This window comes from Saimiri boliviensis, chromosome 12, assembly GCF_048565385.1.
Source record: "Saimiri boliviensis isolate mSaiBol1 chromosome 12, mSaiBol1.pri, whole genome shotgun sequence".
Classification (NCBI taxonomy): Eukaryota; Metazoa; Chordata; class Mammalia; order Primates; family Cebidae; genus Saimiri; species Saimiri boliviensis.
The window spans coordinates 34,544,473-34,567,695 of NC_133460.1; the positions used below are offsets into that span (position 1 = coordinate 34,544,473).

The 23,223-nt window shown below is 44.8% G+C and overlaps 1 protein-coding gene across 3 annotated transcripts in view; it reads left to right on the forward strand.

The window, feature by feature from the left end:
- Positions 1-1,280: 1,280 nt before the first annotated feature.
- Positions 1,281-23,223, forward strand: part of ZC3H7A (zinc finger CCCH-type containing 7A) — a 46,338-nt gene continuing 24,395 nt past the window's right edge. The window contains exons 1-7 of one of the 3 annotated variants that reach the window (XM_039477762.2): positions 1,281-1,429; positions 15,809-15,910; positions 17,699-17,738; positions 20,432-20,629; positions 22,519-22,677; positions 22,893-22,973; positions 23,066-23,104. In XM_039477762.2, the coding sequence (XP_039333696.1) occupies positions 15,843-15,910; positions 17,699-17,738; positions 20,432-20,629; positions 22,519-22,677; positions 22,893-22,973; positions 23,066-23,104 (585 nt within the window). In that variant the 5' untranslated portion in view covers positions 1,281-1,429; positions 15,809-15,842. The remainder of the gene's footprint in view (positions 1,430-15,808; positions 15,911-17,698; positions 17,739-20,431; positions 20,630-22,518; positions 22,678-22,892; positions 22,974-23,065; positions 23,105-23,223) is intronic. The other 2 variants (XM_039477763.2, XM_074382222.1) reach the window with 2 other exon arrangements.

Sequence of the window (23,223 nt, forward strand, 5' to 3'; positions counted from 1 at the left end):
GGTTGCAGTGAGCCAAGATCGCGCCATTGCACTCCATCCGGGGCAACAACAGCAAAACTCCATCTCAAAAGAACCAAAAACAGACAGAAAATAAATTCCTATTGTCTAAGCTGCCTGGTCTGGGGTATTTTGTCATGGCAGCCTGAGCTAATACTCTGGTTTGTAAATCTACATGACCCAGACCCCTGGAAGAGCCATTTTGTGGGCTCCGCTTCTCTTGTTCCTCTTGCAGCCCATTCTCTGCACGGTAGGTGGAGAGAACTTTCTAAAATATAAATCAGACCTTGGAACTCCCGATTCAGACTCAATGAATGACCCCCATCCACACCAAACTCCAAATTCCACATGGCAGCCCCTCTGACTCACAGATCTTTCTACCCTCTGGCACACATCAGCCAAGGAGGCCTTCCCTGTTATCCAGACACCAAGGTCCAGCCTCGGGGTCTTTGCACTGTTTACTGCCTGGGGACCACTTCCCGCATGGCTTCATGGCTGTCACCTCCTAAGAGGCTTTCCTGCCACATCTTCCTGCTTGAATTCCTTTGGTCTTCACGGTCCAAAACGGTCTTCTTTGGGCGCTTGTCGGCCCAGATCTCGCCCTCCATCCTATGGCGCCGGCACCCTGCCGCGCCCACTGCTGAGCTGGGCATTTTACAAGACGCCGTGCCCGCCGCGGGGCACCCGGCCGTAAAATGCAGGTGGACGAGGCGGCGTTTGGGCTGGGGCCGGAAGGACAGGGATCCAGGCGCTGCAAGAGCCGGCAGACGGCACCGGAACGAGGCTGTCTCCGGCTGCCCGGCTGCCGCTGGGCTCCGCGCCTCCGTCCCTCATCCGCTGGAACGGGAACCTTCACGGTGGTTCTGAGGATGCAGTCACTCTTCGCAAGCAGGGCGCCCGGATGAGGACTCGCCAGTCAAGCAGGCTCCAGGGTGAGCTTCCCGACGCCGACTGCAGCTCCTCTCCCCGCTGGACGCTGCTCCACCTCCCCGCGCTTCTGCTCAGGCCGCGGCCGGCCGAAGCCCCAGAAAACCCAGGCGCTGGTTAATCCGTCTCGAGTCCCAGCGCGTCCCTTGCGCAACGCGGCCTTCCCATTGGCTCACCCGGTGGGCCGCGCGTCGACGCCGCGGCTCCGGATTGAACGGCGCGCCCAGATTCCCGCCCCCGGCCCGACGTGGCGCCACCGCCCCCAGACCGCAGCTCGGGTGTAGCCAATGGCGGCGTCTCCCGGGCGGCGAGCGCGGCCTCCCGCCGCCAGAGGGCGCCGCCGCCAGCACAGCCGAGCCGCCGCCGCCGCTAACCGAGGGAGAGCTGCGAGCGAGCAGCCAGGCCCCGCCGCCGCCGCCGCCGCCGCCGCCGCCGCCCGCCCGCCCGCCAGCCACCTCCCGCCTCCGTCTGCCTTCCGCCGCCGGCCGGCGCGTCGTCCCCACAGGTAGGGGTAGGTGGGCGCCGCCGGGGATGAAGCAAGCGCGCGCCCCCGCGCTCCTGCCCGCGCGCGCGCGCGCGCCGCCGCCGCCTCGTGCTCGCGCGCGGCCGTTAACGGACGGCGGGGCGGGGGAGGGGCGGCGATCGGGGGATCGCGGACCCGAGAGGACCCTGATGGGAGCGGGGCCCCCGCCCGCGCGCGCGGAGGGGCGGGTGGGCGCGCCTTCCCCTTCCCCCACCGAGAATAACGTGACCCACTTCTGCCTGCCATCCCTCGGCAAAATGTCTCCCTTTTGGTTATTTTACTAAAAAAAATTGTTTTGTTTTTTTTTTTTTTTAAATTTTTCCCTGCCCTGGTGATCGCAGAGACCCCGATTCATCGTCTTGGGTTTGGGGGCGGGGAGGGTGCCGGCGGAGGGCTTGGCTCATTAATTTTGGGCTCATCCCTTTTTTTCACCCCCCCTTTCTTCTTCTTCTTTTATTTTTTCGCGCGGGGCGCCGCTCCGGGCCGGGCGGGGCGAGGCCTCGGGGTCCGCGGAGGAGGGGGCGCCGCCTGGGAGGACCCGGACCTGTCAGTTCCCATTAGCGGGGCTTCCGGTGAGGCCTGGGAGAGCAGGGGTGGGGCCGCCCGCGGCCCGGCGGGCGCCTCAGAGGTCGCGCCTGCGTTGGGACGGGGTGGATTTGCCAGGAGTTGGGTATTTTCCCGTCCCGACCTGTCTAGGGATGAAAAGGAGGTGCCCATGTTCGGTACTGCACCACCAAGAACCTGCCGTGGCCAGTACGGTGGCCACTGACCCCCCGGCCGTTGCGGGTGATGGAGCCCACGAAATGGGTGGAGTTTTGAGTTGTGGTCCCAGCTGTGAAACGTGCATCTGATTTTAAATACTTAGGATGAGAAAGAACATAAAAGATGTCCTTGGTAATCTTTTATACTCAAATGCTTGTTGAGATGGCCATGTTTGGGGCAAATTGGATTAACGAAAATAATCTGTCATTAAAATCAATCTTGGCAGGGTGCAGTGGTTCATGCTTGTCATCCCAAAAGTTTGGGAGGCTGGGGCAGGAGGTTTGCTTGAGTGCATTAGTTCAAGACCAGCCTGGGCAACATGGTGAGACCCCCCAGCTCTACAAAAAATACAAAAAATTCATCTGGCCTGCTGGTGCATGCCTGTAGTTAGCTACTCGGGAGGGAAAGGTGGGAGAATCCACTACTTGGGAGGCTGAGGTGGGAGAATCACTGGAGTCTAGGAGATTTGGGCTTCGAGGAGCCGAGATGTGCCATTGTGTTCCAGCCTGGGTGATAGACGGAGACGCTGTCTCAAAAGAAAGAAAAAAACAACAGTTAATCTCACTGCTTTTATTTTTCCTTTTTTTTTTTTTTTTTTTTAAAGTATGGCTATTTGGAAATTTAAAATGACATGTGCGGGCCGGGCAGGGTGGCTCACGCCTGCAATCCCAGCACTTTGGGAGGCCGAGGCAGCTGGATCACCTGAGGTCAGGAGTTCCAGACCAGCCTGGCCAACATGGTGAAACCCTGTCTCTAGTAAAAATGCAAAAGTTAGCCGGGCGTGGTGGCGCATGCCTGTAATTCCAGCTACTGGAGAGGCTGAGGCAGGAGAATTGCATCAACGGGGCGGCAGAGGTTGCAGTGAGCAGAGATGGTACCACTGCACTACCCCCTGGGCGACAGAGTGAGAGTCCCTCCCTAAATAAATAAATAAAATGACACGTATGGCTTGTATTTGTATAATATTTCAGCTGGACAGCGGTCAGCTAGGGCATCTGAGTGGGGTGGGTCTGAGAGCTGATGTCGGATCTGCTTATCTTTTCCTGCTTCTGTGATGGCATGTGGCCTCCTTCCCTTAAGGCTCTCAAAGCGTCCACTGCCTCTTCTCATCCTGAGCCAAACTATTGAACTGAAGCACAATGGGCTCTTGTCCTAATTTGCGGACTAATTCAAGTTAATGGACAGAATTTTCCCAGTTGAAAAATGTTTCCTATCTGCTGTATGCTGGCTGCTACAAATAGTTGTATGTGGTTTGGCTCACAATGAGATCATGAGTTATTGAAGCTGAATATTATCAATATTTGTGTGTGTGTGTGTGTGTGTGTGTGTGTATGTGTGTGTGTGTTCTGCAAAGAGCCCATTGATTTTCTGCCATCCAAATGAAGTAGACAATTCCTACCTTTCTTTGTATTACTATGACTTTGGGTTGGGGGTTTTACACAGACCGACATCCTCTTCCCATTCCCTAGATTCCCAGAACAATGGTGGTTTTGTCAGCCACATTGTTCCACAATTCTTAATTTTGACTGATTTTAAAACCTGTCAATTGGGATGGGTTAAATTATCGGTATAAGTGGAAGTGAATCAATTATAGAAACTCTTTACCCTAGGGAGGGTGGGAGTGACTGTTGGAAAGTTTTGAGCATTTCAGTAAAGGAAGAAAGAAACAAAAGATGTCTGTGTCCTGTTGCCACAGATACCCTAGAAAGGGCTTTCTAGAGACAGTACGGCATGAGCAAACTTTTGTCTTCTGGATAATGTCTTGAAGTATTTTGTTACTTTTTTTTAAGTGAAAATATTTTTCCTCCAGATTTCTGATGAAAATTATTTAAAGCATGAGATGTTGGGAACTCAAGAAGAAATTTTAGGTAATTTTTAAGGAGAAGTATTAGAGTATTAATCTAGAAGTTTAAAAATTAGTGCTAGTGATAACGTTTTAATTTACATGTACACAAAAGGCATTTTAAATGAGGTGATTTTCATTTATGTAAAGCAACGAGGTTACTTTTTCACAAAGAGCAGAAAGCTTTGTATTTTATGAAAAGGGCTGAGTTTGGAGTAGGATGTTAAATCTGGAACATTTGGTAAGAAGGTGAGAGTGTGTTGGGGTTGGGAAGACTTCATCAACTGGTGGTCTTGGGCACATTGTGGTGGTATGAGTGTCCCCAGGCAAATCATTTATCAAGAAGATTTTGCATGAAATATTCCTGTTGCGTTGTCATAGATAAGATGAGATGTTCCTGCAAACAACCTAGCAGGGGTTGGGTGGAGGGAGACTTTTCACAGAGGAGGGAGGCCCTTCACAGACTTTGTATCTTACAGAATCTGAAATCTGACAGCAGTTTCAAAGTGAATAGTTTTGTGGGGGGAAGAACTCCAGCCAAAATGTAACATTACTGTGCTGCTATTGTTTGGCATACCCACTCTCATGAAGTTTTCCTTTTTGGTAATAGGGAGAAACCCTTTCATAAAGTATCCGTAGGAGCTTCAGCAATCTTTAATGTTTTACCACCTGGGTTTGCAGCCTTCTAAGGCTTGCCTTGTGCCCCAAGTGTTTTTCTAAGTGTTGCAAGAGCCGGTTAATACACTGTTGCCAAACAAGGATGATAATAATGATACTTTGTAGTTGTTGTTTCAAAGCTATTAATATTACACAGAGAGACTTCAGCCTGGGCATAGAATTGAATATAAACTTGAAATTGTCATTTTCCCTTCCCTCTCTCCTCGTCTTTTTTTGTTTTTGCTTTTTTTTTTTTTTTTTTTTTTTAAAGGCAGGACCTTGCTCTGTCACCCAGGCTGAAGTATAGTAGCATAGTCACAGTTCACTGCAACTTCAAACTCCTGGGCTCAGGCAATCTTTCTGCCTCAGTCTCCACTGTGCACAGTTACTTTTTTTTTTTTTTTTACTTTTTGTAGAGATGGGGTCTTCCTGTGTTGCCCAGGCTGGTCTCAAACTTCTGAGCTCAAGTGATCCTCCCACCTCAGCCTCCCAAAGTGTTGGGATTATAGGCATGACTCACTGTACCCAGCCTATAATTTTTCAATTGAAATGTAGTCATAAGTGCAAATGCTGGGCCTGGCAACCTCTGTACTGCATTCACTGGGATGTTTTGGTCCTGTGTTATCACATCTTATAAGTCTGTTTAATATTATTTGTATTTAAACACATTATGTTCTGAATGGAGCATATTCCCTTGGAAGATTTTCCCTGGAGTGGTGTCCTGACTCCTGGCTCGCTGCATTCCTGTGAAACCCCTCTGCTTTGTCTGAGTTGCATTAAATGATGGCTGTTGAGCATATTTTTTTGTGTACATGTGTGCACACACATGCCTGTGTTTCTTTCATTTCTTCTGAATGGCTTTAAAGTGCCCTGTTCATCAGAGCCATATTTGTCTTTCAGATCCCAGCCCAGGGCCATCCTAGACAGGTGCTCACTCCCCTCCAGGCGTCATTGGCACATAAGGTGCAGAAGAGCCAGGTGGATAGGCTCTCGGGCTTGGAGCCAGGATGTCTGGCTTTGAAATCGAGCTCTGCTACTCCCTAGCTGTAATCCTGGGCCGGTTGCATCACTTGTCTGCATTTCAGTTTCTTTACAGTACCTGTCACTTAAGGTTAGCATGGGGATTAAATGACTTAATACATAAAAAGCATGTAGAGCAGTGCCTGACATCCAGTAAGAGCGCTGCTGCATGTCAGCTACTATTTCTGTCTCAGTATGTTGCAGTCACATTTCCTTTACCTTGATGTCTTCTGTTAATGAAAGCTAGTTTCTAAAGTTATCATGTAAGGTCAAAAGCTCATGGATGTAGATGTGTTTGTCTAGTACCAACATTGTAACTAGACTTTGGGATAATGAGTTTAACCTACCAGGCACTCAGTGAATACTAAAGGAATTCTGAAGATCCAGGATGCCCTTTGATCTTATCTACCTTCAAGATTAGTAACGAATTTTAAGTCAGCTGATCCCAGAAAGATGATATTCCAGTTTGCAAGAGTTCAGTTAGTTTAACGAAATTCCTATTTAATTGAGTTTCTTGCTTTAAAATGAACTGTTCAAAGTGTCTTCCCTTGGGCCAGGCATAGGTCACGCCTGTAATCTCAATACTTTGGGAGGCTAAGGTGGGCAGATTGCTTGAGCCCAGAAGTTTGAGACCAGCCTGGGCAATATAGTGGGACCCTGTTTCTACAAAAAATACAAAGATTAGCCAGGTGTAATGGTATGTGCTTGTAGTCCCAGCTACTTGGGGGGCTGAGGTGGGAGGATTGAGCTCTGGAGGTCGAGGCTGCAGTGAGCTATGATTATGGCACTGCACTCCAGCCTGGGTCACATAGCGAGACTCTGTCTCGAAGACTAAACAAAAACACAAAGTGCCTTCTTCCCTGGAATTCTTTTTTTATTTAGGAGAAGAGGTGATCAATGAAACTCGTCATTGTGTACCTCGAGGAGTTGCTTATGGTTTCAGGTTTTTTCCCATCGCTGTCTCCAGCCACTTCCCACTATTTTAATTCACTTCCCACCTTGGTCCCCTAAAGAGTTGGAGGCCAAGTGTCACCAGAGCCGGCTCTCTTTGCATGGAGCCGTTTCCTATTGGGCACCCTCCTTCCTCATACTTGCTTCTTGTGAAGTTTTACCAGCTTCTAACTCCTGGGCCTCTGAACTTTGTATGAGGTATTCTCTTTACACTGGGCTGCTTACTTCGTTCTTTCATTCAAGTGTTTATTGACCTGGACCCAGACATTGTTCTTACAATGAAGGCTAAGAAGTACCAGGTACCTGCTGAAGTGAATAAGAGGGATGAGAAGGGGTGTGGTGGCAATTTAGGGTGGCAAGGGAAGGTCCCTAACAGTGTTATTTAAGCTGATTGCTAAATGAAAAGGAGCCAGCTCTGTGGAGAGCTAGGAAGTGTATTTTGGGCAGAGGGAACAACAAACACAGTGGCTTAGAAGCATGGAATGCCTGACTTGTTCTGGGAGCTCATAAAAGGTCAGTGTGACCGGAGTCTCCTGTGTGCATCTGGGGGAGGGAGGGGCTCCACAGCTCGGGGAGGGGGGTCTGCTAGGTCACTGTGCAGAGGCAAGGCTTCATTCCAGCATCCTGAGCAGCCGCTGAAGGGTCTTAAGCAGGAGACCAAGAACTGGGATATGTGTGTGTGTGTGTGTGTGTGTGTGTGTGTGTGTGTGTGTGTGTTTTAAAAATTATTTTAGGCCTGGTGCTGTGGCTCAGGCCTGTAATCCTAGCACTTTGGGAGGTTGAGGAGGGCACATCACAGGGTCAGGAGTTTGAGACTAGCCTGGCCAACATAGTGAAAACCATGTCTCTACTAAAAATACAAAAAAATTAGCTGGGCGTGGTGGCAGTTGCTTGTAATTCCAGCTACTTGGGAGGCTGAGGGAGGAGAATCACTTGAACCCAGGAGGTGGAGGTTGAAGTGAGCCAAGATCGTGCTGTACTCTAGCCCAGGTGACAGTGCAAGACTCCATCTCAAAAAAACAAAAAAACCCCAAAACTTATTTTAGAGACAGAGCCTTGCTCTGTGCCCCAGGCTAGAGTGCAGTGGTGTGATTATAGGCTGCTGAGCCTTGAACACCTGGGCTCAAGTGATCTTCTTCCTTTAGCCTCTGAGTAGCTGAGACTACATACAAGCAGATGCCAGCACTCTGGGCTGATTTGTATGTGTGTGTGCTTTTTTAAAATTTTATTTATCTATTTATTTTTGAGCAGAATGTTGCTCTGTTACCCAGCTGGAGTACAATGGCATGATCTCGGCTCACTGCAACCTCCGCTCTCGGGTTCAAGCGATTCTTATGCCTCAGCCTCCCGAATAGCTGGGATTACAGGTGTGTGCCACCATGTCCAACTTATTTTTGTATTTTTAGTAGAGACGAGTTTTATCATGTTGCTTAGGTTGCTGTTGAACTCCTGACCTCAGTTAATCCACTTGCCTTGGCCTCCCAAAGTGCTGGGATTACAGGTGTGAGCCACTGTGCTCAGCCCCTACATCACTCTTTGTAGTGAAATGTTGGAGAATATTTAAAAAATATTTCAAGATCAAACACATACCAGAAGAAAATATAGGAGGAGTGAGTATTTTACAATATCAGAGTAGTGAAAATATTTCGGAGTATGTCAAAATCCAGAAGCCATAAAATAAAATACTGATAAATTCAGCCACTTAAAAAAAAAAAAAAAAAAAAAACCGTTGCTGTCAAAAATAACCAGTCAGAAGATTGACATCAAATTGGAAAAAATGCCACTAACATCAGAAAGGACTATTTTCCTCAACATATAAAGAGCTTCCATAGGTAAGTAAATCTCAGCCTGGAAGAAAATGGAGCAGAGGATATGAGCAGACAAGCCACGGACAGAGAAGTATAGATGATTCTTAAATCTGGATGCTCGGCTTTGCTAATGATAGGCTAGAATAAATACAACCTCACCACGTTGCCACACTGTTTCTTACCTCCCTGGTAAACAAATATGTATGCCCTTTATCCCACAGAATTTTTTGTTTTGAAACGGAGTCTTGCCCAGGTAGAGTGCAGTGATGCAATCTCTGCTCACTGCTACCTCTGCCTCCCGGTTCAAGTGATTCTCCTGCCTCAGCCTCTTGAGTAGCTGGGATCACAGGCATGTGCTACCACACTTGGCTAACTGTTGTATTTTTAGTAGAGACGGGGTTTCACCATGATCGATCTGCCCGTCTCAGCCTCCCAAAGTGCTGGGATTACAGGCGTGAACCACCATGGCTGGCCTATCTTATAAAAATTCTTTAAAGGGATGCTTAAATGTATATGAAATGCCCTGTGTACATGGTGACCTTTAAAGAATGGAAATAACCAAAAGGTGCATTACCAGAGGCCTGGTGAAATTATGATAACAGCCGTATCATAGAACAAAGAACACACTGATTGGATACTACATGAAGACAGGAGGTGCAGAACTTGCTGGTAGCTCCAGTTTGAATACAAAAGAACACATGCACAGAATACTCTTAACTTTTTATTTGGAAATAATCATAGCCTCACAGGAAGTTGCAAAAGTAGTACATAGAGTCCCATGAACCTTTCACCCCCTCACCCCCGCTTCCTTCAGTGGTGACATGTAACTGCAGTACACTGTCACAACCAGGAAATTGACATTAGTATAGTACTGTTAACCAAACTATGGGCCTCACTGGGTTTTAACCAGTACCCGTGTGTGTGTGTGTGTGTGTGTGTGTGTGTGTGTGTGTGTGTAGTTCTATGCAGTTTTATCCCATGCATAAATTCATGTAACCATTCCCACAATCAAGATACAGACTTGTTCTATAGAATATCTTTGTCAGACTTTTCAGAGACTGATAACAATAGTTGGTGGCCCTCAGGGAGGGCAAATGGGCGGCTGAGTGATAGGATGGGAAGGAGACATTCCTTTTCACTGTCACGTTAAAATAAACAGTTTGGGATGTCTGTGAGACATTCAAGTAGAAATGTCAAACAGGCCAAGGGTCAACCTGGGGATGGACGGGGAGTTGTCATGGGGTCCTAGATGAGGGCATCTGACATCTGGGCATGGTGGGAGGACCTCTAGGGGAGAGTATGGCTGGGGGAGCTCTCAAGAGTGAGTCTTCAGGGCTCTCAAGCTGGGAGGTCTGTGGAGATGGAGCCTCAGTCTGCAGGAGACAGAGTGGCCTGTGAGGTGGGGACACACCTAGCCAGGGCTGTGAGGTGGAAGTTGAAGGGAGGGGCCCCTAGGAGGGGGTGCTGCTGAGGTTGAGTAAGAGAAGAGACTGTTGGGTTTACTTTGTAAAATTCTTTCTTACTTTAAAATTGAGGCTAGATTTTAACAGGATTCACAAATAAGATGGTATATATATATATATATATATATATATATATATATATTTTTTTTTTTTTTTTTTTTTTTTTTTTTTGAGACGGAGTTTCACCCTTGTTACCCAGGCTGGAGTGCAATGGCGCGATCTCAGCTCACCGCAACCTCCGCCTCCTGGGCTCAGGCAATTCTCCTGCCTCAACCTCCTGAGTAGCTGGGATTACAGGCACGTGCCACCACGCCCAGCTAGTTTTTTTTTTTTTTTGTATTTTTAGTAGAGACGGGGTTTCACCATGTTGACCAGGATGGTCTCGATCTCTCGACCTCGTGATCCACCCGCTTTGGCCTCCCAAAGTGCTGGGATTACAGGCTTGAGCCACTGCGCCCGGCAAGATGGTATATTTTTAAACATCTTTTTCTTTATTTAAAAAAAGGAATATGGGGCTGGACAAGGGGGCTCATACCTGTAATCCGTGTGCTCACACCTATAATGCCTATGCTTTTAATCCTGCAGGGATTAAAACAATTAGCTGGGCTGGGCATGGTGGCTCACACCCGTAATCCCAGCACTTTGGGAGGCCAAGGTGGGAGGATTGCCTGAGGTCAGGAGTTTGAGACCAGTCTGGCCAACATGGTAGAACCCCGTCTCTATTAAATATACAAAAAAAAATAGCCAAATGTGGTGCCATGCACCTGTTAATTCCAGCTACTTGAGACGCTGAAGCAGCGGAATTGCTTGAACCAGGGAGGTGGAGGCTGCAGTGAGCCGAGATCGTGCCACTGCACTCCAGCCTGGGCTGCTGAGCAAGACTCCATCTCAAAAAAAAAAAAAAAGCTGGGCATGTTGGCACACCTGTAGTCCCAGCTACTCAGGAAGCTGATTGGGGAGGATGGCTTGAGAACAGAAATTCAATGTTGCAATGAGCTGTTATGGCACCACTCTAATCCAGCCTGGATGACAGAGTAAGACCTTACCTAAAAAAAAACAAACCCTAAAACACAAAATGGGGTGTGGTTGTGTGTGTGTGTGTGTGTGTGTGTGTGTGTGTGTGTGTGTGTGTCGGAGGTTATTTCACAGGTAAAACTAATCAGTGGTGAGGAAAAAAAATTAGAGTAATGGTCTGGTGAAGGGGCATGAGGGAACTTTCTGGAGTGACAGTTAATGGTCTGTATCTTTTCTTTTTTAAGAGACAAGATCTCGTTCTGTTGCCTTGGTTGGAGTGTAGTGGCATGATCAGCACCTCACCAAAGCCTCCAACTTCTGGGCTTAATTGATCCTCTTGCCTTAGCCTCTTGAGTAGCTAGAACCACAGGCACATACCACCACCCTGGCTTATTTTATTTTTGTAGAGATAGGGTCTCTCCATCTTGCTTAGGCTGGTCTAATTTCTGGGCTCAAGTGATCCTCCTGCCTTGGCCTTCCAAAGTGCTGGTCTATATCCTGATAGGGCTCTGGGTCACATGAGTTTGTCAAAACTCACATTAAGATCTGTGCATTTTACCTTAAAAAACAAAACTGTAAACAAATATTGATCTCTAATGATGTGTGTGCTGAGATGTTTAGCTGTCTGCAGCTCACTTTGAAATTTATTAAAACAATAAAATGGTCTGATGGATGAACAGAAGGATGAGCAGGTGGATAAAGATGGGCAGAAGTGATCTCACAAAATATTAATTGTAGCTTTGGGCCTATGATATTCACTGTAATTTTTTTTTTTTTTTTATAACTTTACTGTGCGTTTGAGAACTTCTAAAATAAAAGTTTTGGGGGAAACTTTAAAAACTGCTGAACATGAAATACTCTGTCATGTTATTTTTAAATATTGCCTGATATCCTAGATCTTTAAACATATAAAAGGGTGTATTTTGTGCATTAAAAACGTCTACATCCATTTCCTTTTAATCACTTACTTGTGGTGTCAGCTCTTTGCCACACACCTTTTATGTGCAAGATTAAGGTTCAAGATTCTCTGACACTTTCTGGGGAAATAGCTCAAAGGCTATAAACTTGGTGGATTATCATACCCAGGTGTCCATTCTTAGCCAGTAGATTAACTTTTTGAGTCAACCTCAACTAATTCCCTATCTTGGCTAGACAGAGGCTGAGAGAAAGGCCCCTCATTCACTGAGTAGTGTGGTCATCGTCCTGCTTTCAGGCATCCTTTTCTTTTTGTTCCCTCCCTCTGGCCTGAGTGCTCTGGCTCCCTGAATACTACTCTGGGTTCCTCTGAGCTCTAAAGTTTGAACCAAGTAAATTGCCCTGTTTAGTTATCTTTCCAAGAGAAGGCTCATAGGATACATAAACTTCATATAAGCCACATAGATGAATTACCTCTGTACAAAAATTAAACAAATTTGTTTAATTTTTGTACAGAGGTAATTCATCTATGTGGCTCCAAATAAAACAAAAGTTTTGAACGTATAGATTGAAAAGCATTGTGCTACCCCTGTTCCAGCCCTCAGTCTTCCGTTACTGCTGCAGTCTCCCATGATTCCATCTGGAGCTATTTTATGTCTATATGAGCATATGTGAACATACATACCTGCCTGCCACTTCAAAACAAACAAAACAAAGCAGTCTCATATCGTGGACACTTCTCTGCCTCATCTTTTTTTTTTTTTTTCCCCGTAGAATTCAGGCATTTCCTTTTTGATAGACATTGGGTTAATTTTTTTAAAAAATTAGTGTTTTTGAGACAGGGTCTCAGTCTGTCACCCAGGCTAGAGTGCAGTGGTGCAAAGGTATATGCTCACTACAGCCTTGACCTCTGGGTTTAAGTCATCCTCCTACCTCCATCTCCTGAGTACTTGCGACTAGGTGCATACTACCAAACCCGGCTGCTTTATTTTTATTTTTACTTTTTTTGAGACGGGGTCTCACTCTTGTCACCTAGGCTGGAGTGCACTGGCATGACTACAGCTCACTGCAACCTCCACCTCACAGGCTCAATCAATCCTCCCTCCTCAGCCTCCTGAGTAGCTGGTACTATAGGTACATGTCACCATGCCTGGCTAATCTTTGTATTTTTATTTATTTATTTTGACATGGAGTTTCACTGTTGTTGGCCAGGCTGGAGTGCAATGGCATGATCTCGGCTCACTGCAATCTCTGCCTCCTGGGTTCAAGTGATTGTCCTGCCTCAGCCTCCTGAGTAGCTGGGGTTACAGGCCCCTGCCACCACCCCTGGCTAATTTTTTGTATTTTTAGTAGAGACACAGTTTTACCATGTTGGCCAGGCTGGTCTTGAACATCTGACCTCAGTTGATCCACATGTCTCAGCCTCCCAAAGTGCTGGGATTACAGGCATGAGCCACCATACTCAGCCTGTATTTTTTTGTTGAAGCGGTGTTTTATTCCGTTGCCCAGGCTTTCTTTGAACTTTTTTTTTTTTTTTGAGACGGAGTTTCGCTTTTGTTATCCAGGCTGGAGTGCATTGGCGTGATCTCGGCTCACTGCAACCTCTGCCTGCTGGGTTCAGGCAATTTTCCTGCCTCAGCCTCCTGAGTAGCTGGGATTACAGGCACACACCACCATGCCCAGCTGATTTTTTGTATTTTTTGTAGAGATGGGGTTTCACCATGTTGACCAGGATGGTCTCGATCTATTGACTGACTTCATGATCCACCCGCCTCGGCCTCCCAAAGTACTGGGATTACAGGCTTGAGCCACCGCTCCCGGCCCAACTTTTTTTTTTTTTGAGTTGGAGTTTCACTCTTGTGCATGCTGGATTGTGATGGTGTGATCTCAGCTCACTGCAACCTCCTCCTCCAGGGTTTAAGTGATTCTCCTGTCTAAGCCTCCCGAGTAGCTGGGATTACAGGCATGCGCAACCACACCCAGCTTATTTTGTATTTTTAGTAGAGACAGAGTTTCTCTATGCTGGTCAGGTGATCCGCCCGCTTTGGCCTCCCAAAGTGCTGGGATTATAGGCATGAACCACAGTGCCTGGCCTCTTAAAATTTTTTGTAGAGATGGGGATCTCCCTATACTGCCCAAGTTAGTCTTGAACTCCTAGGCTCAAGTGATCCTCCTGCCTTGACCTCCTGAAGTACTGAGATTACAGGTCTGAGCTGCCATGACTGGCCTGAGTTAATTTTTAAAATCTTTTTCTTTTACAAGTAGTGCTTCCTTAAATTACTTTATATATACAAATATAAATTTAAAAAAGAACACACTCTATTAAGGACATGGACTGACATGTCCAAGTAGATATGAGTGTGGAATGAGCTTCCATGCCCACTCATCCAGCTGGAACTGTGATCCTTATTTTTGGCATTCTTGTTTTATTTCTACCCAGCTACTCCCCTTTTGGCTAAATGGTTTAAAAAGCACATTCCAGAAATAGTGCTGTTTTACTCTAAAATGGTGAACTTCTTAAACTTATTATTTTGTAACATTTCAAATGTATACAAAGTTGCAGAGAATAGTACTGAAGATTCCCCTGTACTTCTGACCTCTCCCCGGGTTGTCAGTGATCTCCTCTTTCCTCCCCACCTCACACCACCGTCCCCTTTTTGGTTGTTACTGGAGTATTTTAAAGCAGGTCCGTGACATCATCCTTTCTCATGTAAACACTTCAGTAAAGTACCAACTTTAGGGCACAAAAATACTGAGAACTGACGGTGTTTAAAAGAAGAAAGGGATTAGCACCAGTTATCAGCATTTGGGACATTCCAGCTGCCGTCTCACGATTATACTTTGAAAAAATTAGATTTAAAAATAAAACTGCAAATGGCAAGCAATAATGAAACTAAAAAATTTCAGCAATGTACTTGAAACATGAGTGGAATTTCCCTTCCTGTCACCTAGGTCCAAATACACGGTTTATGTGATAAGATGTTGTCTTAACTTTAGGTCTCAGTTCTCAGCTGGGGCTGATTGCACTTTCCCCACCGTGACATGTAACCATATCTGGAGACATTTTTGATTGTGAGTGGGGTTGGGATAAGGGACTACTGGCATATTGGGCAGAGGCAGAAATACTGCTAACTTCCTGCAATCTCAAGACAAGGAATTAGCTAGCCCAGAATGCTAAGCCTGAGAAACTCTAGTTTGGGCCACTGGGAGAAGATGTTTTATCACAGATCTCTTCTCTGTGGCTCTCCTTGAACTCGGGGAAACTGCTCAGTGAAAGTTGGTCAGTGGAGGTGGGGCCCAAAAGAATAATACACATTGACATTTCCAAGTGTTATTTTGAAGATAACATTTTAATATCCAGAAAATTCCAACAGAAGTAACTTTATTTATATCATCATTTTATCTGTTATATCAACAATAATTATTTTGGAAATTTGTGTGACAAAATATGTATGAGGTTTACAGACCTGGCTTACAAGGAAGCCAGACTCCTTCGGAGGCAAGCGGATATGAAACCCTTTTATTTCTGGAGAGCTTCCAGAAGCAAAACAAGGCTGGAACTGTTCTAGGGACAGCTTATGCATGCCGGTAGAAAGGGAAGAAACAAAACCTGAAGCCAAAGGAGGGAAGAGGAAAGGAAAGAGAGACATGACTTTTTCCTGGAGACTGCTTAGCATGGATATATGAAGTCTGTATAGCTGTTCAGCCTTAAAGCATGTAAAAAAACCATGTACTTATGGTACGCTGGACCACAGGGGACCCACGGAGATGACTTCCTTAGGGCCCCTGCTGTCCAGGACCCTGGAGTTAAGTCAGAGATGGATGTGTCCACAACTGATTGTGTGACAAGGTGTGGATTTATGGGTGTTTTGATGAGAATCCAGGGGCCCTCGTACCTTACGTGCTTTTGTGCCTTGTTTCTTTCCAGATTGCTCATTTAGAAAGTGGATGTGTGGGATAACATGTCCAGTGTGTCCGAGGAGAGAAGAAAAAGGCAGCAGAACATTAAGGAAGGACTGCAGTTCATACAGTAAGAGCTTCAGAGTTCTTGTGTTCTTGCCATATCGTAATTCTTTGATGTGGATTTATGTTTTGTGGCGCATAAGAACTCTTTAGTCAGCCGGGTACGGTGGTTCACGCCTGTAATCCCAGCACTTTGAGAGGCCGAGGCGGGTGGATCACGAGGTCAAGAGATCGAGACCATCCTGGTCAACATGGTGAAACCCTGTCTCTTTTCTTTTTTTTTTTTTTTTTTTTGAGATGGAGTTTCGCTCTTGTTACCCAGGCTGGAGTGCAATGGCATGATCTCAGCTCACCGCAACCTCCGCCTCCTGGGTTCAGGCAATTCTCCAGCCTCAGCCTCCTGAGTAGCTGGGATTACAGGCACGCGCCACCATGCCCAGCTAATTTTTTCTGTTTTTTTTTTTTAGTAGAGACGGGGTTTCACCATGTTAACCAGGATTGTCTTGATCTCTTGACCTCGTGATCCGCCCGCCTCGGCCTCCCAAAGTGCTGAGATTAGAGGCTTGAGCCACCGCGCCCGGCGAAACCCTGTCTCTACTAAAAATACAAAAATTGGGCCGGGCGCGGTGGCTCAAGCCTGTAATCCCAGCACTTTGGGAGGCCGAGGCGGGTGGATCACGAGGTCGAGAGATCGAGACCATCCTGGTCAACATGGTGAAACCCCGTCTCTACTAAAAGTGCAAAAAATTAGCTGGGCATGGTGGCACGTGCCTGTAATCCCAGCTACTCAGGAGGCTGAGGCAGGAGAATTGCCTGAGCCCAGGAGGTGGAGGTTGCGGTGAGCCGAGATCGCGCCATTGCACTCCAGCCTGGGTAACAAGGGTGAAACTCCGTCTCAAAAAAAAAAAATAAATAAATAAATAATAAAAAAAATAAAAAAAATAAAAATACAAAAATTAGCTGGGCATGGTGGCTCCCACCTGTAGTCCCAGCTACTTGGGAGGCTGAGGCAGGAGAATTGCCTGAACCCAGGAGACGGAGGTTGTGGTGAGCCGAGATCGCGCCATTGCACTCCAGCCTGGGTGACAAGAGCGAAACTCTGTCTCAAAAAAACAAAACAAACAACAAAAAAAGAACTCTTTAGTCATGTTTAATAGGTCCAGTTAATTTGGGTTAGAAACTCCATATTCTAGCTATATTTTTCCTCGGCCATTTGGACATTCTTGCGTTCGGAGGCAAGTCTTAACTGTTGCTGGCTTTTAGGGCTACGATTGTTAGTCCCCGCAAAATGGTAGACTGAGGAATTTGAGTTTGTCCTCATAAGAACAGTGCTGCTGAATCCAAAGTGACTGAAAATGAACATCTGTTGGCACAGAGGGCTTCTGCGATCAGACATGTCTGTTCAGAATCTCAGTGTTTAACTGGCCTTCTTGAAGCATGTCAGTGATGAGACAGCTGTGGTTTGGATGGACATGTCTGGGCAGAAGGGCCTCTTTGTTCCTTCTTAGGAAGGAGACATTCTCTCTATACTGCAGTAAATCGGCTCAAATATTCTTAGTGATTCTGTACTATTTTTAACCTTTTTTTGGCATTTGAAGAATTAGAGGTTTTAAAAATAGAACTAGATTGGAAGTAAAGTGTTGTACTTAAAACATACCAAGTAATAGTTCAGTTTTTTTTTTTTTTTCTTAACTGTGGTCATCTATGAATAATGGTATTAAAGGAAGAGGAAGTCTTTGAAATGTGCCTTGAATCACTGGCAAGTTAATGGAACCACAGATTTACAATGACTTCTGGCTGAACAAGTCCTGATAAGGAGCTTGATAATTACAGTTAATTTGTTTCTTCTTCTTAGGTCGCCCCTGTCATATCCAGGAACACAGGAGCAATATGCGGTAATGACTCTGGGAAGGTCTGCTTGAAAGCTCTGCAAGTGGCTTGTGAACTGTAATCTGTAGCAGGGGTTGGTAAATGATGGCCTCATGGGCCCAATCTGGCCTGCTATCCTTTTTTTTTTTTTTTTTCCCCAAATAAAGCTTTATTGGAACATAGCCACACTCATTTGTTTATGTATTATCTGTGGCTGCTTTTGCAACATATGGTAGTTTTGACAGAGACCATATGGCCCATGGAACCTAAAGTATGTACTCTCTGGGCATTTGCAGAAAAAATTTGCCAACCCCTTATATATAGGACTTTTTTTTTTTTTTTTTTTTTTGCATACTTGCACAGTTGTCCTGTGTTTTCTTTCCTCTATTAGTGTAGTTTTGAATTAATTTATCTTTTGAGCCCCTTGAAAATTGTTTTTACCTCTCATGTCATTGAAAGTAAGTGGGACAGAATTTATTGAGAAAGAGTGTGTGCAGCATCTTTTTCTGTTAGGAGACGTTCAGATAGCAGCAAAGCAGGACTGCATACCAAGAGAGAACTTGTGATCTGCTAGTTGAGAGCAGGGAGAAAGCCCAGTTCATTGGGTCTTTGACTACAGGCTCTTATCTCTACTAACTATTGGTTTACCTGTTTTTGTTTTTGTTTTTGTTTTTTGTCTGAGGGTTTTGAGGCTTCTAAATATCACTTTCTTGCTGCCTCTCTTCCTCCTCCCCTTTTCTTCTCTGTTGTTACTTCCCTCTCTATAAACAGATTTAGAATAAAAAAGGATTAGAGCCAGAAATAAACTGTAACAATTGTTTCATTTTGCACTTGTGGAACTGGGGTCTAAAGATGTTAAGTGGCATGTCACGAGTCACACTGATTGTTAATAGTTGATCTGTCCAGATTGAAAAAATAATTTAATCAGCTTAGACAGGAATTCATAAAATGAGGCAAAACAAGTTGAATATTTATGTGATCTTGTGATGAAAAAGGGCTTTTAAAATACTAAAGTATGGCTGGGCGTTGTGGCTCACACCTGTAATCCCAGCACTTTCAGAGGCTGAAGAGGTTGGATCACTTGAGGCCAGGAGTTTGAGACCAGCCTGGGAAACATGGCAAAACACTGTCTCTACTAAAAATACACACACACACACACACACACACACACACACACACACACACACGTATACACGTACACACACACAACCCAGTGTATGTGGGTATTGAAAGTAAACCAGTAGAAACAGCTGAGTATTTCAGCTGAGTGTGGTGCTGGGTGTCTGTAATCCTAGCTACTGGAGAGGCTGAGGTATGAAAATCACCTGAACCCAGGAGGTGAAGTTGCAGTGAGCTGAGATTGTGCCACTGCACTCCAGTCTGGGTGCCAGAGTGAGACCCTGTCGCAAAAAATAAAACAGAACTAAACTAAAGCATGCTAGAAATCATGAAGGAAAATGACAAACTTTTGTACATGCTAAAAGAATGTGTATATTTACTTGATAAGAAAAAAGTTTAACATCCCCTCCTGGGAAATCAGTAAATGACCTTAGCAGTTTACAGAAAAAGAAACATGGCCCAACGCAGTGGCTCATGCCTGTAATCCCAGCACTCGGGGAGGCCCAGGCAGGTTGATCACAAGGTCAGGAGATCGAGACTCTCCTGGCTAACATGGTGAAACCCCGTCTCTACTAAAAATACAAAAAATTTTCTGGGTATGATGGTGCGTGCCTGTAATCCCAGCTACTCGGGAGGCTGAGGCAGGAGAATCTCTTGAATCTGGGAGGCAGTGGTTGCAGTGAGCCAAGATCATGACACTACTTCAACCTGGGTGACAGAGCCAGACTTGTTATCAAAAAAAAAAAATACAAGGGGTCCATAAAAATGTGGAAAAGCTCAACTTCACTGGTAAAGACACGCAGATACAAAAGGATACCATTAACAACAACAACAACAAAACCAAAAAACACACAGGCTACCATTTTCCACCTAGAAATTGGTAGATATTTTATACGTGTGTGTGCACACACATGTGTACACATGTACACATACACTACCCAGTGTGTGTGGGTGCTGTAAGGTAAACCACTAGAAACATTTTTTTGTCATGGTGTTTTTGGAAGGCAATTTAGAAATACTGTTCAGAAGCCTTAAACTATTCATTCTCTTAGGCTTGGGGCTTCCACTTGGTTTTTCTAGTAGGCACAGAATTGGAGGTGTGAACAAATATTTATAAGCTACTTTTGCTGCATTTTTCTTTTCTTTTCTTTTCTTTTGAAATGGAGTCTTGCTCTGTAGCCCAGGCTGGATGGAGTGCAGTGGCGTGATCTTGGCTCACTGTAATCTCCACCTCCTGATTCAAGCAATTCCCTGCCTCAGCTTCCTGAGTAGCTGGGATTTCAGGCACACACCATGATGCCTGGCTAATTTTTGTTTTATTAGTAGAGACAGGGTTTCAGCATCTTGACAGGCTGGTCTTGAACTTCTGACCTTGTGATACATTTTTCTTAGTAATGAGAAACTGAATTTCCCCTTGAAAAAGCCAGCAAGATAGAATCCCTAGCTGAGATAGCAGTGACTTGGGCTGCATCTCACAGTTTCTTAGAGCAATGCTGCTGTTCTATCAGATTGCTTCCTCTCAAGTTTTGGGTATAAAAATTAAAATTTATACCATAGCTTGTTCGATAAAAGGCTTAAAGTGGTAACTTTCTTTTTTTAGGTATATTTGCATGCTCTCGTGAGAAATCTTTTTAATGAAGGAAATGACGTTTATCGGGAACGTGATTGGAACAACTCGATAAGCCAGTACACAGAAGCTTTGAATATAGCTGATTATGCAAAGTCTGAAGAAATTTTAATCCCCAAAGAAATAATTGAAAAACTATATATAAATCGTATTGCCTGCTATTCTAATATGGTGAGTTGTAATTTTTAAAATGTTTCTAGAGTGAAAAAATTTTTTTTCAATGGCTTAGTACATTAATAAAAGTCAATTTCTTAATTTAAGTTTTTTAAGAAAGTCATATTACCTGTTTTTAGAGTGGCCTGAGGCTTTAAAAATTAGCTTTGGACAAAAGGTTAGGGACTTAAGAAATAATTTATTCCTTAGTTACTGGTTCTTGATGATTCCCATTTGAGTATGGCTTTTAATGGTGTGTCTGCTTATAAAAAAGTCATTCTGGGAAGATACAGGCCTTCAGAGATCAGTATCTATCAGGTATTTGTGTTCGCAGTTAACGTCTTAGTCAAGAACCAGTTAGTCCTCTTTTAAGTATTTTTTTTTATCGAGAAGTAGTAATTGGTCTTCAAAAGAATTAACACTAGCGTTTCACATTTTTAAGCTTAAAAAGCTTTTGAAGTGGTTTTTTTTTTCTGTTTTTCTTTTTAATTTTTGAGATGGAGTCTCACTCAGGCACCCAGGCTGGAATACAGTGGCACAGTTTCGGTTCACTGCATCCTCTGCCTCCCAGGTTAGAGTGATTTTCCTCCTTTAGCCTCCCAAGTAGCTGAGGTTACAGGTACCCGCCATCACTCCTGGCTAATTTTTGTATTTTCAGTTTCACCATGTTGTCCAGGCTGGTTTTGAACTCCTAACCTCAGATAATCTACCCACCTTGGCCTCCCAAAGTGCTGGAACTACAGCCATGAGCCACCATGTCCTTTCTGAAATGCTTTTAATTTTCACTATGGACACTCACTAGAATTTGACCGTGAATTTAAGAAAAATATCCATGTTGTCACCTAGCTTTTTGTTAAAGAACATTCACTGATTACTTATTTTGTTTTCACTAATATATTCCTTATCAGTTAGCTGTTTAGGAGTTATGTTTCTGTTTAACATCTTAATGTACTCCAGAAAAGGATAACTACAGAGGAGAGAATAGGAGAGGGACACCTGGGGACCGCAGTTAGGTCTGAAAAGCTTTATTTCTTGAAGTTCTGTGGACTTTCTGGCCAAATATTAGCATTTGTCTGCCCTCGGTGGTGGGTACATGGGTGTTCATGATATTCTTTCTACTTTTGTGTATTTGAAATTTTCATAAAATAAATAATAAAATAATAGTAATACTGCTAACTTGGAGTTTAGAGGGAGGGTAATAGGATGGGATATTAATTTGTTTTTGTTACAGGAAGGCCTTAGTGCAAGAAATGAATTGTTAGCCGGGCGCGGTGGCTCACGCCTGTAATCCCAACACTTTGGGAGGCCGAGGCGGGTGGATCATGAGATCAGGAGATCGAGACCATTCTGGTCAACATGGTGAAATCCCATCTCTATTAAAAATACAAAAATTGCCAGGCGCGGTGGCTCAAGCCTGTAATCCCAGCACTTTGGGAGGCCGAGGCGGGTGGATCACGAGGTCGAGAGATCAAGACCATCCTGGTCAACATGGTGAAACCCCGTCTCTACTAAAAATACAAAAAATCAGCTGGGCATGGTGGCGCGTGCCTGTAATCCCAGCTACTCAGGAGGCTGAGGCAGGAGAATTGCCTGAACCCAGGAGGCGGAGGTTGCGGTGAGCCGAGATTGCGCCAGTGCACTCCAGCCTGGGCAACAAGAGCAAAACTCCTTCTGAAAAAAAAAAAAAAATACAAAAATTAGCTGGGCATGGCGGTGCACGCCTGTAGTCCCAGCTACTCAGGAGGCTGAGGCAGGAGAATCACTTGAACCCAGGAGGCGGGGGTTGCGGTGAGCCGAGATCGCGCCATTGCACTCCAGCCTGGGTAACAAGAGCGAAACTCCATCTCGAAAAAAAGAAGAAATGAATTGTTTGATTGCTGACTTTATTCTTTGGTCTTACACCACAGGGTTTCCATGATAAAGTTTTGGAAGACTGCAATATAGTCCTCAGTTTAAATGCCGGTAACTGCAAAGCTCTGTATCGGAAATCTAAGGCTTTAAGTGATTTAGGAAGATACAGAAAGGCTTATGATGCTGTAGCAAAGTGCTCCTTAGCAGTGCCTCAGGTATGGAATTTATAGTTTATTTGTTTATATCATAACCATTTACATAATAAGAAATGGCTTTTGAAGAGTTCAGTTTTCCAGGCATCCCTCAACCTGCTTGGGTATAATTGCTAATGAAGCAGGTCTCTTGACAGGAAAGGTCACTGTTTTGCCTCTTCTTCTTCACAGTTAGTAAATATAACCCTTCGTTAATTATACATACTTATTTTTTTCAGGATGAGCATGTAATAAAACTAACTCAAGAACTAGCTCAGAAATTGGGATTTAAAATAAGAAAAGCATACGTCAGAGCTGAGGTAAGCTGGAGTTCTCTCCATAAGGTATTTTCATTTTGTTTTGTAACTTGCAGTCAGTTCTGTTTCTAAATTAGTGTCTTTATTTATTCCAGCTCTCATTAAAATCAGTTCCTGGGGATGGGGCTACCAAGGTAAAGTTATTTTTTCTGTAAAAATTATAATTTTTTTTAAAGGGAAGGATGGGAACAATTCTGCTTTTGGTATTTTTGGTGTGTGTTTATTTTTGGAGCCTTTTTATTCCTTAAACACG